Consider the following 18760-nt stretch of genomic DNA (forward strand, 5'->3'; position numbering starts at 1 on the left):
TACACTATTATTGGTATGGCCGCGCTTTGCTCTCAATGCAACATGTTTTTCATGGCACGGAATTGACAAGATTCTAAAAATTTCCTTTGATGTTTGAGCTTCTGGTCCAGGTTGTCATGTTTCCATCATCCAAATCATGCAGATTTTCAGATACACTTTCATGTTGTGAATCTCTTGTTCTTTCACATCCCCAAGCTGGTCTACTGGATTCAGATCCATTGACTGGGAAGACCACTACAGAACACTGAACTCACTGTGATTTGAGATGACTTTTGCTTTGTGACAATATCAGTATCAAACTGCTCTGGTCATTCTCCATTGATGTTTCTCATCACAAACTTTTTTTATACCTAAAATAATCAGCAGCTAGAGAAATTCTCAAACCAGCCAGTCTGGTACCAAGAACCATGCCTTGGTCAAGATCACTGAGATCACATTCTGATGGTTGATGTGAACATTGCCTGAAGCTGCTGGTCTGCTTCTGCATGATTTTATGTACTGCACTGCTGCCAAACTATTTTCTGAATAATTAGTTGTACAATTTTTCCTACTAAACTTCTCGGGGAAAACTAAAAAAAAAAGCCTTGCAATCAATTTTGAATTATCCTCACTAAAACTATGTGTAAAGTGTTAATAGCAATAATAATAATTAATATAATAATTAATAATTTAATAATTCTTACAAAAATTTTTTATCTTTCAGCTGAATTTTTTCAGTAAATAAATCCCCAATAATTTAATAATTAACTGAAAAAGAAATAATTAACTGCCCATTTTCACTTTAACTGCCTTTCCACACTACACAACTATGAATAATATTAAACCTTTTCTTCTTTACTTACATCTGAACTGCTGGAAATGCTCATTTTCAATTGGTTCTGAATGATTATGGATTTATAATTACAAAGTTACAAAAAAAAAAAAAAAAGCTTTTTGTCTAGTTTCACAGTTCAACGCTTAACCAATCCTATTGAAATTAAGGCTGTGCTGAATGTTCATCCACCAAATACTGTATACTTGACCAAATAATAAGAAAATGAAAATTAATAAAAAGTGCAAATGCTTAAAGTGTCAATCTGTGTGAAAAATCTGTCATTTTTCAGCAGGGTCTATATTTATTTATTTATTTATTTTGAAACCTGTAAAAAAAATGAAACATTTTTAAGATATATATAAGATATATATATATCACATATATAACATATGTGATATATATATATCAGTCTAATGTGAAAAAAAGAAATAAAATAAAAAAAGAGACACAAATAGACCAGTAAAGCAAGTTCTGTTTAGATACAACATTTTATTGTTGTAAGTCTTAAATATGAACACACAATATCCATAAAGAAAAACATGAAGCAACAATTATTTTACATTACAGGGAGTTTAATTTGATTTGGTCCTCTCTACGGAATCATGTAGGAGAAGATAGTTTTTTTTTTTTTTAAGACTTGATTTGTTGCCTTATATTATATTATTTATTTATTTATTTATTTATTTTTCAACAAATTTGCACCAGTTCACTCATCCATGGTAAAGGTGTGGGCTCTGGCCATGCACAGATGAGCATCACTCCCCTTCAGAAGATAACATGGTGCAGTAACAGGTTCAGTTCTACCAAATGCCTCGGTTCATAACCCCAGATTACAAAGTTCACTTTCTAAACACACGTCACAAACAGCCCTAAAGAGTGGGTGCAAGTTAAGCTTGAAATTTCAGATTGGGAAAAGTATGAAATGAGATTTCTGTGCTTTCATGATGCTGTTGAAAGACAACTATATTGCACCTACTCTTTATACAGGCCAAACCTGCTAAATAAAAAAAAAGGAACTAAAAAGAAAGGAATAAAATAAAGACAAAACTGTAGGGTTTTACAGTATATCTTTATAGGTAACCACATACAAAATTCTGCCATAAGGCAGCGCACAAATGCCACACATCTTAAATGTAATCATACCTTGTGCTTGAAATCCACCATTATAATGATAGATAATGATTTTTCCCTTTACACTTCTGTTTCAAGCTTCATTGTGCCCAGGGCTGTCTTTTTTGCTGGGCATGTCAATATGAGTGAGTTATTTATTTATTTATTAGATTTTTTTTCTACATTGTTTTTTTTTGTTTATTCACCAGTCACAGCTACTAAAGTCTTCCTGTAAATTAAATCTGGACATGCACACTGACTGTAGTGCAAAAATCATCATCATGTGAGTTTTGCTCTGTCTTTGAGGTACTCTGACTGGGGATATAGCAAATATTCAGGCAAAAACAGTGAGACAAAAATGAAAAAAATATATAATGTATAGATGCTTAAGCAGACCACACAGCTGCTCTGCAACTATACCATTCTGAAACTCAGATATTGAAGGTAAGACGATGATAGACGATTTCACTTCATCCTGCCCATATACCATATGGAAAGCACACTACTTAATATCAGATTTTTACAATAAACATTTTTTTTAGAAGTTACTCTAATGCAAAACAATGCAAATTTCAGAAATAAATTACATGACTCCAACCAGAGCAGCAACATAAAATAGAAAAGTCTGTTGCATTGTATTAAACCGGTTCACAACTTTAGTAAAAACAGGTGCATATTTTCCCTTTGTACAAATCATATGCATATAGAGAAGAGAACTTAGTGATGATGAGTTATGTCAGGATGGGAACTTTTAGAATTATTGAAAAATTGAAGAAGGTGCATTATTACGCAGAATATAGGTATGGGTTGAAAATAAAATTGTTCAAGATACAGAAATTGTAACTTCAAAACCAACTTAACAATGATGACTTTGGGCTGTCTCGGTCGGTGGAATGGAAATGTCTACCTCTTGGTTTTACCCCAAACCTAGAATGCAGCCCTACTCGATCAAAAAGCAATGAGCGACTGGAGTTGAAATCTATTGTTGCTTGGTAATATTAATATTAAAAACAAACAAAACAATGCATTTTAAATTGGTGTATATCATATTACATTAAATTATCCCAAACTCCTTCTTAATTTTGTCTCCTGCAGACTAAATTAAATGTTAGTAGTGAGTTTCTTAATGGTTCTGCAAGATTTCCCACTTTACCTTTTCCATTTAAAAATAAAAGTTACACCAAAGACTGTCTTGTATGAATTCATTTGCAAAATAAACCTTATAAATATTACCATCCAAAAAAAAAAAAGTACAATGGGGAGTAGCAGATGTGCCCGGTCTCCCCAAAATCTCTGGAAAATGACATTACAAAAAAAAAAAATGTAAAAATAATTATACAGTAATTCTTATTTCTTGAGGTCATTGACTGTGATGACAAACAAGAGAAGGGAGACATATGTGCATTGGAATAATACTTAGAATACCAAACATACTTGGAATAATATATTTTCTTATTAAGTGTGATACTAAAGTTTTAGAAGGAGTTACATTTGGTTAAATGAAACTACAGTTACAGAAATTCTTTTATATGCAAATATATACTGGACAAGCCTCACCTCAACAGGCCTGTTTCCTATGTATAAATCATGAGATTTTTACTGGGGCAAAAGAAAAAAAAAAAAAGATAAGATAAAAAATATAGGAGAGATTTATTTGACACTAGTAGAAAGTAAAATGGGATGATTACTTTATTAAAAAGGTGTAGTGGGATATCACATGCCCGCCCTCTGCTCTCATCGGTGGCTGCAGGGGTTGATATGAGTGACGAGAGAGATGGGACCAATTCCAGCCAAAAACCTCTTCACCATCAAAACGTGAGCAGTAGCTGCAGGGCGACGGTGAGGAACAGGCAGATGGGTGTGTACGTCCCTGCTTTGCCACTGTTACCGTCTTGAACTGCACCCGGTCCTAAATAGCATCCAGAATGAAAAAATTATAATTAATTAAACACACAAAGCTACAAACATTTCAGACACAAAGTGCTATGTAATAAATTAGTGCCGTGTCCCTACAGAAATGTGGGGTCGAACTAATGAATCTGTCAGCTTCTATAAGGTTATAGCTAAAGATGACATAGCTCCATGTTGTTTTGTATGAACTGAACAACAGTGATCCTGTAACTCTGTTAAATATGTCTGCATTTTGGGCCGCATTCAGAGTTGGCGACTTAAGTCTAAAAGTTATGTCAATATTTTCAGAGAGAAAGTTCTCTCTGTGTTTAAAGTCTCAGTCTATTTTCTGAGCTTCCCATTAAGATTCCTGTCTGTAGTTCATGCATATCAGGTTGCCAGGTTTCTCTAAGTTTCTCTTAAGTAGAAGCATTTGGGTTGGAATAGAAAATGAGAACTGTGTACAGTGTAACATAAAAGCAAGTGACAACTAGAAAATGAAAATTAAAAATGATGATATATACATGAGAAAATGGCCCTCATTCATCTCATGTCTAAGTACTCTTAAAAATCAGCAATATTGGTGCATGAAAAATCCTAGCTGTAATAAATGATATTAATCAATGTATATTTAAACAGATAATTTGTGTTTCAGATTTTAATTGGTTCATTTAAATAGCACAATATTTTGTTTTTATTGTAAGTGAACACATAAATAAAATAGCTAAAAGAAAATAAATCCATGTGATTACGTCTGTCCGTGTCTATGTCAGCTTGATCCACCACATCCATCATTTTATCAGGAAATTGTAATCTATGTTGGATTCAATGTTTTTTATAATGCGTTCATAAATTCAGTATTTTTTATTTTTTAAATATTTTTATTTTTAGCTGTCAAATAAATTCAACAATGTTTTCGTTCTTTTGCTGCATCTCCTTTAAAGAAAATGAGCACTGCAACAGTTGTGGCTTCCTTTAAGAGATAATAATTGTATAAAATAATTTGCTCCTTGAGGTGAGGACTGCCTCTCCAGGATAATCTCCAAAAACAAATGTATGGGTTGTGAAGGGATTATTAATAGTTATATTTATTAATTTCAGTGTGATAACATAGTTACACCAGACTGTCAGATACTGGCACTGGACTCAGAATCCTTCGTATATACGTGATTCATGGTACATGTAGCACCGTGGTCCAGGAGAAACGCTATTTCATTTCACTGTGTACTGCATCAACTATATATGGTTACAATGACAATAAAAGCTTCTTGACTTAACTTGACATAACTGAGACATGCGTCTGTTTGTAACAGAGACAAGTGTAACTCTTATGTAATGTTTAAATGAAGAATGTTTGTCTGAGGTCTGAATACCAATGTGTGCAATATGTGTACTGAATCCTTACATGTGCTTGCTTTAACTCTGAATATGGCCCTTTATTTTTATTAAATATAACAGCAGATAAACATTTCCAAAATTGTTTGCTATGTTCACATACATTCAGATAGATTAGACAACAGCTGACCTAATATTAACATTTACATTTACATTTATGGCATTTAGCAGACACCCTTATCCAGAGTGACTTACAACTGAGCAACTGAGGGTTAAGGGCCTTGCTCAGGGGCCCAGCAGTGGCAGCTTGGTGGACCTGGGGTTCGAACCCATGACCTTCCGATCAGTAGCCCAACACCTTAACCACTGAGCTACCACATCCCATTATTAATTTTTATATTAAGAATCGGTTAGCTAGCTACATGAGTCATCTTAACTTCATACACTTTCTTTTATTTCTGTTAAAACAGTATATGTTCACAGAATGTTCACAGAATCACAGGAAGTAACCTTGGTGTTATTTACTGAGAGTATCATTACACCATAAACGACACTGGCAAAGTAGAGCCATCATTCTGGCTGTGTAATTTCCAAGCTCTTACATGCCCTCATAATATATGCCTTTCCAAGCTCATCAAATCAGTGATGCTACAGTGACTTGCATAAGTATTGACCTTTTGGTTGGTTTGGTTCTTCTGATTTCACCTGCTTACGCACGTGTTAAACTACATGGCTACAATTTTGGGTTAAAAACAACTGAACTTCGACTATATGCTCACACTTTTCTCAACTGGACTTTTTATTTAGTACACTTTACAAATGCGCACTAAAACCACACAAACATTGCGCACACATGCACTTTATATTAAAAATACTATCGTTATATCACAATATTCACATCGATATTTTGTCTATTTGTTTTACCTTGCAAGCTAATTCCACTTATCCCACTTTATTTGACTTATTCTCTTTAACAAACTCTGGTGTCATATTTATATCGTGATTAAGTAACACTTTAATTGTACTCTACATATGTGACATTTGATGGCCCCTTACTGTAAGAGAACTAATGTAAGAGTTTCACAGAAATGATGGATAAATACATATACTATCAACTTTGCATTTTATTTTAATGTAAATAAATAATATGCAAACTGTATTCATGTTCTCTTCCTTTTTCCGTTTTCCCTTTCATTTTTTGGCCAATTTTGTGCATATTTATATATATATAGTTTATATACATATTTATGCGCACATTAAGTATATTGTCTCCGACGTTAAAAATACAGACCTCACGGCCTCATTTTTAAGTGTCGGACACTTATGTGGAAATTGTCAATCACCCTGATCAAAGTTAAAGCACATGCGCTCATCCAAGATGCAACGTTACTGCGCATTTCCAAAACAATTTTTATGTAGAGATAACGAGAAAACAAGAAAGAAAAAATATGATAATGCCTAGCCTCTTAGAACTTCTGTACATTTAAATCATGTTCGCTCAATTAAGCCTGTTAAAAATTTCAGCTTGCAACAAAATGTGGAAAAGGTCAAGGAGGATGAATACTTATGCAAGCACTGTATATACCCATGACTGTGCAAAGTGACTAATTATAATCAGACTGCACCTTGGGTAGTTGTAAATGTTAGGTAACTGTCATATTTCCAGGCAAATTTGTATTATTTACTGATAGTCTAAAATTAGTCTGTAGATGCCACTGCACATATTAGCTTTAAAACATAATGCATTTATGTCAGAAAAGTGCTGACATTAGAACACTGCTTTAATCACTGATCCCCTGAGTACGTGTCAGTTTTGTCTTGACTAATTCAAACATTCCTCTCACTTCTGTTCGTTAGTTTCTAGGTTTAGTAAATTGTTAATGATTGATGTCAGTCAGTCAATTTCGAATCATTAAAAGATTAGAGATTAGGTCTGGTAGTTCTGTCTATTACAAACCTTCCCGCAAATGATTGCGTTCAGTGGCTGTTTGCTCTAAAACAGATGAAGTCACTTCTAAAAAGAGAAATTATATGAAACAAGGCACTTGTTTCAAAAAAGAAAGACATTTGGGCAGCAGCAAGAAAAAAGCAAGAAAGCCAATAGGCAGCTCATTCAGTGTGGGCATCTTGTAGGGAAGGAAATAGTCCTCATGGTGATATTAACAGTACTGTTATTATTATCATTTTTTTCCCCCCCTGGAGCTCTCTTTTGTTATTGCGTAAATGTGAACAATAGCAAAATCAGCATTTCCTACTTATTCTCTTTTATTCAACTTTGTAAAGCACATTCAAGCTAGGTTATAGAAATAAAACTATACACTTTGAACGTATCGTTAGAGTAGTGGTGTGTGCCATTGTGCAGAAATGTATTTTCTATTATTATAGAGTATTTGTCTTGTCAGTAGTCTATGTTTGAATTTGAATAACACAGAATGAACTCAGTGCACCTAAATTTGAAACACAATACTGCCGTAATTGTTAGTGAAAAAATGAGTTACTGGAATAGCTATAATTCCTAAAACCTGCATCTACCAGTACTTTTCTTTATACAAGATGATGGAACCTTCTGAAACAGTTCTGCTGTCTCTGTGGTGGCTCATCCATGAAGCCCCATGTAGCTTCACAGAGCATTATTGCTACATGCTACCTTACAGCATGCTAATCATTGTAACTGCCTATTACAAGGTTAGCCAAAAAATGGACTAGATAGTAAGTAGTCTATAGCATAAATTGTGCTAAATAAAGTGTGATAGCCTCTTAATTTTGTTTAAGGCTATGTTGTTATTAGCGTTGTTCTGCCCCATCAAAAATCGTCAATATAAAAAAAAAAAAAAAAAAAAATCAATATTTGCTAATTTGTGCCATAAATGTATTGTTTGTGAAAGTTTAGTCTTTACCATATTCTAGGGAAATATTTCAGTGTGGACATACATCATAATTTAGACTAAAATCCAAGCCACAAATGTAACATAATTAGGTAAGATAAAATGCTTTAAAGTCATTGCATAGAATATAATGAGATTTAGTGTGACATTTAAACACAACCCTCTAGAAGTAATTAAAAACAAAAAGATGTTAATTAACAGAGTACACTGTAATATATAATATATATATAGATATAGATAAAGGTATAGTATGACATAAGTGTAATGCCTTGATAAAATGTATAATAAGATGTATATATTGCAAATTGTAGTCACTCCTTAATTAGTAATTAGAAGAATCTGAGCTCATCTGTGCATTAACGGACTAATTACTAATAACTTTGCTTGACGTTACACATTTAATGCAATTTGAGATCACTTGGCCACTGACTGATGCTGATATACAGGGCTCTTAAATTTCAAAAACAAAACGGGCACAAATGACACTTATGACACAAGCTAGCAGAAAGATAGATAACTAAACAAGTTCAGTGTATTAAATATAGATTCCTTATCTATTATTTGCTGCTGATAGCTTGTGTTTCAGAGCCAGCTGCAGCCATCAAGAAAAGGTCCTGAATATGACTAGGAGTGAATGAGGACAAATAAATGTTATCCCAAAGTGAAACATCGCTTAAAGCATCCAGTTCAGCCTAGATTAGACGTTGCTCTTACCGCTCTATTTGCCTAGTAAGCCCACCTGGAGGTCAGAGTATTTTTGGAAGGGTTTCAGTACTGATGTGAAAGTGGGCCCTAATTCTGAACTGGCTAAAAAAAAAAAAAAAAAAAAAAAAAAAGGAACAGAAACAACCCAGGTCCAGAAAAGAACTAAGGTTTAGAGCTCACATAAGAATCATTAGTGTATCTGCTTTCCTCTGGCTGAAGCTGCTTGGCTGCTCCTGTCCTCCTGACTTGCACTTTCATTAACATGCTGTAAAGCCCATACCCTTTACCCGTGCACAGTGTGGGTCAACTGTAATTGCAGTTTGTGATAAACACGCTAATCAAGGAGCAGGTTTGGTGGTGAGATTGCTGACGAGGCTGAGGATAGAGGCTTTACTGTAAGAGCTGTTCTGGGTTTATAATTATAGAAAGGCTTAACGAGACAGTGCTGCTGGCTGAAGAAAACAGAGACTGTCTGAGTTTAGCAGTGCAAATGGCTGGGAAAACCAGGCAGGCCATTAATCTGTTCACTTTTCAATCAGCCGTCTGTGAACCAGCGTTCGCAACTGATTATGGGAAAGTAATGACTGTTAAAAAAGGGAAAACACTCAGCGAGGAATAAACTTCTGTATGTGTTCCGAGTGTTAACCAAAGATGATTCTGTACGAGACGCGTTTTTGAAGTGGACTTTAAAATAAAAAAGGAGAAGTGAACATAAAATATAATGATGAGCATTTTATTAGTAATGAAGCTAGAAACAATGACAGATGGCAAAAGACAGAGGTCTGATTCTACAATTATAACACTATTATATCACTATATATTATATTTACAACTATATACCCCACTTTATCATGAGCCATTAGTTTGATATCACTGTAGTTTTATGTATTTATTCTGTACCTATATGACTTGAATAGTTTTTTGACCTTAAACAAATTACACAGCCTTTTGGGATACAGTGTTCTTAGATTTATGCTTTAGCTATGTATCTATGTATCTATCTATCTATCTATCTATCTATCTATCTATCTATCTATCTAACACAAAGACAAAATATTTCACGGAAATCTTGAAATACTGGATGCATTTAAAGAGGCTCGAAAATAGTACTTGCTTATTTTATTTTGCTTAATTTTTTTAATAATTTATCAACATACTTCACTGCTAGCAGATTAGAAGGAAATTGGAATAAAGGTAACCAAAAAAAATAAACAAACAAACCAGTAGACCTCCTGATAATTGCCTCAATTTGCTATTACAGTCAAAGCTACGGTCAGTATAAAGCTTCAAATTGATACTGATTGTAATGCTGAATTTTATTTAAATGGCAAAAATCTTGTGTCCACACCACCAACACCACCTTGTGTCATGCAAATTTCTGCCTGCATGTTTATTTATTTATTTATTTATTTAAAAAAAAAAAGCTGAAATTTGCCTGTCCCGTGTTCATTTATACTGTAACATCCTGGACACAAGAATGTTATCACAAAGGGTTCATGCAAAGACTTTATTACGTCATCCTGTAAAACTAAACCCATCCAAATGGAGGGAGAAAATGAGTTCAGATAAGTGTCTTATTTCTGTCTGAACAAATGTTACACTGTAGTATCATATGGAGTGTCTATTAACCCTTGTGCTTTGATGGTTTTCTGAGAATGCCTTCTAATTTCCTGTGAATTTGCTGGAGCTCACTAGCCTCTTATTTTCGAGACAGCGATCCAATTATAGCACCACAGCAGATTATATTCAATCTTGCAGTTGGATAATTAGAATAATACCAGTTTCTCAAAATCAAATTCAAAGTAGTTAATGCCTCTCTTGAGAAGACAATGTCATCATTCCAGACTCAAAGTGTTTTCAATTTAGGTCAGACATTCTCCATATTGTCTTGACATGGAGCATTTATTTTCGAAAACACAATAAGTATTTCAGGACATTTTAGGGCACCGACAAGGAATAAGACAGAACAAAACTTTTCATACTTTGCAGATGAGTACTTACACACAGCAGACGCAGGCATGCATAGCCACAATGAAGCCATGGCATGGTGCATGAAGGTTAGACAGGGAAATAGAAAGACATAAGGAAGAAAGAAAACACATTTAAGCAACAAAGAATGGAGAAGCATTCAACACCCCACTTGTGGTCTACTGAAGACGGACTGAGGCATGACAGCACCATGCTATTCCCCCAGCAGCAATTCTGCATGTCACCCAAAATGTCGCGTTTATTACTGACATTACGAATTGGATGTCTAAGCTAATATACCCTTTAATAGGGATGGCTAATCACCACTTTATGACCTGACAATCACATTCTGTTAGATGACAAGACAATTATATTAGCGTCTTCAAGGTTTGGGAAATCTGGTGCGGCAATCTCGCAGATCAGCCTGAGCGTCACCTCAGCTACATCGTCTCGTCATCACAATGTGGTTAACAGAAAAATTGAAGCATTCATTTATTTGCTTAATTGTTTAGAAAACATGCAGGAACAGGCCCGGCGGAGGCAAGAGCTAAAAGGACATGCTTATGCGGAGTACTAACCTTGCAAGAGCGTCGAGCTAGTGGGTTCAATTACTTCTACATCAGCAAAAACAAACAAACGAAAATGGCAAGATATAAGGCAAAGGCTAGAGATCAAGCCATATCAAACATCAGTATATCCCAGAAATTATGCAATCATTGGTAACACATCTCATTCCTTATTTACTGCCTGACATAAAGATTGCTTTTGTCCATTCTGATGTTGGCATAACACCTGAGTCCACTGACAGCTTTTTTTTTTTTTTTATAAATACTTTTATTGCAGATTACGAAGTCATTTGATGGTAATAATGTAATACTAAAAAACATCAAAACTAATTTAGGAACAGAGACCATATAATATATATCTCTGTCATTACAGGGTCATGACTTTGGCATAGATATTCAATAATATTTCGCTGATACACAAAATTATTTGAGCAAAAATGATATCTTTAGGGGTAAAATGTTGTTATAGTTTGTATAATGTTTGTCTTGTTGACTAATGGGATTAATAGAAACCCATGCACCAGGCTCATTCATGCGATTATCTAATCAGCCAATCATATGGCGGCAGCACAGTGCATAAATACATGCAGCTACAGATGAAGACATTTTAGTTAATGTACACATCAATTGTGGCAATCAGGGAAAACGTGATCTCGGTGAATTTGAATCTGGCATGGTTCCCGGTGCCAGACAGGATGGTTTGAGTTTGGATTGATTTCAGAAGCTTTGGCTCTCCTAGGATTCACACTCACAACAGCTGTTCTGTGTAACACAAAACGTTCATACAAAATGATGTAAAATACAATATAACAAAATATAAAGAAATAAAAAACACCCAGTGAGCACAAGTTCAGAAGGTGAAAACACACTGTTGATAAGATCGGTTTGGACTGGCAGGAAGGCTGGCTATGGTGAATCAAATGAGCACTTTTTATACGTGTGAGGAGCAAAAAAGCATCTCACAAATGCACAAAACTTTGAACCTTAAGGTGAATGATCTGCAGAAACAAAAGACAAGGATCCATTCCTTTTAGCCAAGAATAGGTATCTGAGGGTACTTTGGTCATATGGTCATCAAAAATAGACAGCTGAAGATTAGAAAAAGACCAGATGGGTTTTCTGAGATCAGCTTTTTTTGGTGAGATCAGCAGGTTCAAAAATACTCAAACCATCCTGACAGCAAAAACCTTACCATGTTCAACATAACTGGGGGTTTTTCATGTTTATTTCATGTGGATTAACTGAAGCTCTTTGTTTAGCCATTTTATTTTATTATGCTGCTGCCATGTGATTTTATGAACGTCTGTAAGTGTATTTTTTTATATTTGTCATTATTCTTATTCTATAAATTCTTTCACTGCTTGTATTTTAGTGCATTATTATTATTATTATTATTATTATTATTATTATTATTATTATTATTATTATTATTATTATTATAAGAATAAAAGTTCTTAGGTCTAGAGATACTTTTAATTTTTCTTAAACTAGAACCAGGCTATGACTAAACACCTTCCCATCACACCGCATATGGTTTATTGCTACAAAGTTGGAGACACACAATTGTCTGGAATCTCTCTGTTTACTGTAACATTACAATGTTCCTTCACTGGAACTAACAAACCCAAAGCTGTTCCAGCAGGACAATGCCTCTCCGAACAAAGCGAGCTCCTGACCTTAACCACATTAAACACCTGACTTCACTGATGCTCTTGTGGCTGAATAAGCACAAAGCCTCACTCCGAAATCTAGCAAAATGTCTACCCAAAAAAGTGGTAGATATTATTAACAGCGTGTGATGGTCAATAACCACATACTTTTGGCCATATAATGTACTAGAATTACACTGAGCTAATTAACGAAGCTGTAGTTCAACAAAAAAGATGTCAGCTTGATTCAAGTGTTGTCAACTTGCAATAATCTTTATGTCAGCTGATGTTTTTTTAAAGGAATAAACATTTATAAATGTTTATGTAGGTTTTTTGTTAGTGATCACGAAAGTCTCATGTAACCGGATTTCAGCAAAGGATAAAAGCAATAGTATTTTTTGATCCGTTGATTCTATTGGAATATATTTTATGTGCGTAAAGAAAAAAGAAGCTTTTCTAACTTTTCTCACTCGGACATGTATAACCCACATGCATAAACTGACTCACCATATAAAAAGATGCTTGTGTTCGAACTCCCGAGTTTGTTGATGGCGACGCACGTGTAATTTCCATAGTCTTCCTCAGACACGTTGTGAAAAGTCAGTTTTGACGTGGATCCGGTGTCCTCGATCTTAATACCTTCAAAGCCACTGAAGATCCTGAAAGACAAGGCAGCATGCTGAGGGAGCTGGATCAGCCCAGTGTGATTTGCACCACATCAGAGCTGCTTTTGAAGAACAGGGTGACATTTGTGACAGCATCTGAATTTCATGGCCACAGATGGCAGCTGGCCCGTTACACATTAAAAAAAAAGCAATGTGCAGAAGCCAGAAGATATTAACATCAGCAGCATCCACTAATCACACCCAGCTCTGTGATTTTCTCTTTGCTGACAACAAAGGTAGCTTTGAGAGAACATATTGAGATGCATTGCAGTCAGATGTGCTTTAGACAGAATGCCTTTACTATTTGGATGAATATAAAATAAAGAAGATGCATCAGGCGAAATTCGAGGCTTTTAAACTGTAATATCCACCATCAAAACGGCAGCACAAAATGAGGTGTCTCTAGAGAAAGCTGTCAAATCTACCGAGGTGCAAACCTCTGCGCACTCTGTAGCACCTCAATCAGAGCTGAAAGGGCTGCCTGGAGGAGCCTATGGATTTATTTCCTTTTTAAATCACACATTGCGTGGTCTCTTAATCCGAGCTCCTTTTTTTTTTTTCTAAAAATCGGACTAGGTTGTATATTAACATTAAAAAAGGAAAAGTTGAATAAAATGTGGTATATTTAGCATATTGGAATTTTGTATCTAATAACCTAATTAATTACTGCTTAAATATAATCAAGTTCTTGCAATTAAAGCAATTTACAATTTTGTTTTTAACGATAAACACGGATTCTGTTGTAGCTACATGTTTGCAGGTCTAACCAGCACAAATCATGATAAAGATGAATGAATGAACGGAATGGAAAGCATGCATTTCCTCCCAGTTGTTCCATGATTAAGATTATCTCAAGCCCATTGATTTGGAAACAAATAACGTTATGCTAATTGATATCATTTATTTTGATATTTGGCCACAGTTTGACAAGGTTTGTAGTTTAATTAGGAAGATTCAAAACTGAATTGAAGGCCGTTAATCCAATTTGGCAACCCTGACTTCTACATAAATACCTTCTCTGAAGATGTGCACATGCTTTCCACCAATCCTAACCTGATACTTTCACAGCAATAAAGCAAGTTTAGATTGAAAATGAAAAATTGCTTCACAGCTTCAGGGTTCGATTCTGAGTTCAAGTTACGCAGAAAGTTTCAGAGTTTCTGTGCTCATGCGGGTTTTCAGTCACCTCCCAAAAACGTGTGAAAGTGCACTGGATATGTTAAATTGGCTGTAGGTGTGAATGAGAGTGTGGATGGGTGCTTGTGTGGTTCCTATCATCCCCTACAGGATGAAATCCCACTTCAGGGTCATTGTTCCCAGGATAGACTCGGTCTCACCCCTGACCAGGAAAAACAGCTACTGAAGAAGAACGAATGAAGAAAACACTATTGATGCTACATTGAATTAACTACTAAAAACTAAATTGTCAGAATACCCAATATTTGTTTAGATGTTATGCAATATTTACTCATTCTAGTGACTAACTATGAAAAATAGGAGACAGCAACTCTACAGTTTTTACTGTAATGCGGGTCATGATATGATGCTCGCAGGACAAAGAAAGACATATTTCCATAATATCTGGTATAACTCCCTCATTAAATCTAGATTTAAAAAAAAATCAGGTACATCATATTTGCAAATGAAATCATTTTACAGAACTGAATTCTCAACCATTTTAATATTTTAAAAATATATCTTCTGGAAAGTTTAGTATAATCATGTTTGTCAGTGTGATAACAGAAGGTTCATTAATCCAAACATCCTACCCAAAAATATCAAAGTGATTACAGTCTTTTAAACTCTGTGGCAGTTATAACTCACACAAGGTTTAACCAAGGTTAAAAAACATTCAGCTGATATTCAGTAATGTTGACATTTAATACAACTTTTCCTTTCATTTCTCTGTAATACATCTGCCAAACATATAAACATGTGTACCGCTAATGACAGGTGGAATTTTTATTGCAGTGGCAACACTGTATACCATCTCTATGGTATACCAATATACCATCTCTAACCAGATGAATTCCCATTTATTACTGCTTTTTGGAATTATATAAAATAACACAATACATCTGTCAGGACTTAGCCCGGACTTTGGCCATGTGCATTTGTTTATGTTCCTCGTCACGTGTCTGCCTCGCCGTTGTCTGCTCCTCCCGTCTCCACACACCTGTTTTCCACTGTTATTACCTTTGTCTATTTAACTGTGCTAATCTACTGTTGTTTTGTCCTGTTGTCCTGTCGCTAGTCAGTGTTATGTTTCGTGTCTTTTTGTTATTAAACCCCGTTTATTTTTGCTATTCTGCATTTGGGTCTGTTTTATCCCGCGTTCATGACAACATCAGGGCTCAAATACAACTCAAATGTACTGATCTAAATATTAAATAATATGTTTTTTACAGGGAACAGGGAACTGTAATCACACTTGCTTATTGAGGGCACGTACTGTATGTATCTGCTGATTGCACACTTATGATCCTCATAAGAAAAGCAAAAGAAAACCATTATTTTTTAATATATACATTACAGCACAGTGAGGTACCTTCTTCGCATATCCCAACATTGGAGGTTGGGGTCAGAGCGCTGGGTCAGCCATGATACAGCACACATGAAGCAGAGAGGGTTAAGGGCTTTGCTCAGGGAATCAACACTGGCAGCTTCGCAGTGCTGGAGCTTGAACCCCGATCCTCCACCCAGAGCATAAACCACTTGAGCCACCACTGCCCCAAAAATGTCATTTCTCACAGATTTCTCAGAAATTTCTCAAAAATGTCATAAAAGACCTCAACAGCACTAAGAGGTTAAAGCAAAAGTATTTTTTCCATTTACCTTCTGTCATCTCTGTACCACTCGAAATCTGCCTTTGGCACAGCATCTGCCTCGCACGTCAAGACCCCAGTGTGATCCAGAGAGACACCCACATCTCTACCTTCAAACACGGTGGGAGGATCTACACACACACACACACACACACACACACACACACACACACACACACACCTGTTATTGTCAGGACTCTGCCCGGACTTTGGCCATGTGCCTTTTTGTTTATGTTCTTTGTTCATGTCTCTGCCCCGCCCTTGTCTTTTCCTCCCCGCCTTTGCACACCTGTCCCTCATGTGTCATAATTATCATTGGTATTTTTTAATTGAGCCGCGTTTCCTTGTGCAGCATGGAATCCTGTTGTCGTCGTCTTCTGTTGTCCTCGTCTGGTTTCTCTTTGTCCTGTTTAGTGTTTTTTAAGTCATTAAATCCTGTTTCTGTTAAGCTGTCCTGCATTTGGGTCCGTTTTTACCCCCGCGTCCCTTGACAGTTATGAGTGTAATAAGAACAGTCATACATGCTACAAATTTATCTTTTATGCATTATTATACTCAGAGCAACATAAAACTTAATTTTCATACTTTCATCTAACAACATTAGTGTGTGTTTGTGTGTGTGTGTGTGTGTGTGTGTGTGCATGAAAGATAAAGTATTTTTTTACTTTTCACTTGTTTATTCTACTCAGTACAATTCACATAATTGTTACTGTTGCTTTACTTTTACCAAGCATTTGACATAGGTCATTTAGAGGGAGCCTGTGTGAACAAAGAACAAGCACTCACAGTTGACCACCAGCTTCACTGTCTTTCTGTCGACGGCGATGTCGTTGGCTGCTGTGCACTCGTACACTCCTGCTTTGTTTCTGCTGATGGAAGGGATCTCAAAATACTCGTCTTCTGAATCGATGTAATCGTCTCCTTTATAAGACGTGACAGAAAACAGAAAGATCAGTTCTGATCGCGATCTTTTTTGTAGGTGAAAAACTCTGAGGCATTAATCATACGCATTAATGAAAGAACCAGTAAGCAAACACATGAAAACACACGTCTGCATTTCAGATGCAGTATGTGTGCATCAAAATTACATCATACTCTTATACATGCTGCACTAAATCTAACAATGTGTGATACGGTACTTGTGTAATGTCAGCTGAAAATAAGATTCCTTTTTGCATTTACAGAGCAAAATTACGATATCTTCCCTTAAAAGTTTGTGATAACTTGACTATTTTTCAGTATTTTTTATTTAAAAAACAGACAAACACGCAAATATGGATCCAAAACATCATACGTTTCAATCTTTGTCAAACCCCAAGAAGATGCACAATGCTGACTTAAACAAAAGCATTACAAAATCCCTGGTTCTGTCTCAGACTGAAATGCAGCCTGCTAGATTCAATGTGCTTCAATGTGAGAGACATCATCTCACACCTGGGAGAGACTCAGCTTATGACAAGTCTCAAACAGAACAGACACAGCAGCTACAGAACAAGCTCTATCTGTATACAACAATCATTACACTGCTATGATGTATTGAGAGGGAACCTGCAAAGGACCACTTTATTCTGAACACCTGTATAACTGTCCATTAAACAATGAGGCAGGTATACAGCAGCAACGAATCAAAAGCTTGGGGTAAATTGTATTCCTTACCATGATGAGTATTAGACTGCGATTAATATGTTGTGCAGACATGTTGTTTGTGCCTCCATAAAACCTTGGCATATTGATCCTAACTCCTGAATTTGACAATTATTACATAAGAATTACAAATGTTCATGTTTTCTTCTTAGAAAAAATGGTCAGCAAATCCAGAAAATCTCTGTGGCTATAGAGGAGCTCACTGTCATACCATTTCCCCCGCAGCCATAGCACTAGGGGATCTGCTCATGACTCATTGCTCACAAGTCACAAACTTGAAAGTAAGTATGCATAAACCCTGCATAGTCCTGCCTGAGATGTACAGCAGATTTCATGAAAATGTAAGGGTTTCAACACACAGTGTTTTCTCCTATCCATTCCCAAGATATCAACAAAATATCCCAGACTATACCTCTGCTTATTAGAAGAGCACTGATAAGACTGCACTGGGGTGCTACCCTTTACCAACCTTTGTGCTATATGAGCTACAACTGCCCTACAGCAAAGCTTTTTGGCTAAGGCATTCTGGGAAGTTTTCAGCAGCTGACTATGCATCCTATGCACCAGTTTCTGTACCCTCATAGCTCATAGCTAAAGTTGCTGGACCAAACCTGTTGAAAAGTGCATTTTTGTTGATACCTCAATGATTCTCTCGAAACTGAAATCATCTGCAGGAACAAACAGCTCACCTTGAAGTAGGTCAG

At 35.7% G+C, this 18760-nt stretch overlaps 1 protein-coding gene across 5 annotated transcripts in view; it reads right to left on the reverse strand.

Annotated features, from left to right (window-relative positions):
• Positions 1-2095: 2095 nt before the first annotated feature.
• ntm (neurotrimin) overlaps positions 2096-18760 on the reverse strand; it is a 368272-nt gene continuing 351607 nt past the window's right edge. For 2 of the 5 annotated variants that reach the window (XM_060896149.1, XM_060896153.1), the window contains 5 exons: positions 17199-17333; positions 16423-16543; positions 13430-13581; positions 11286-11321; positions 2096-3833 (listed from right to left, as the gene is read on the reverse strand). In XM_060896149.1, coding sequence (XP_060752132.1) covers positions 3733-3833; positions 11286-11321; positions 13430-13581; positions 16423-16543; positions 17199-17333 — 545 coding nt within the window. In that variant the 3' untranslated portion in view covers positions 2096-3732. The remainder of the gene's footprint in view (positions 3834-11285; positions 11322-13429; positions 13582-16422; positions 16544-17198; positions 17334-18760) is intronic. The other 3 variants (XM_060896150.1, XM_060896152.1, XM_060896151.1) reach the window with 3 other exon arrangements.

Source organism: Tachysurus vachellii, chromosome 20, assembly GCF_030014155.1.
Source record: "Tachysurus vachellii isolate PV-2020 chromosome 20, HZAU_Pvac_v1, whole genome shotgun sequence".
Lineage (NCBI taxonomy): Eukaryota > Metazoa > Chordata > Actinopteri > Siluriformes > Bagridae > Tachysurus > Tachysurus vachellii.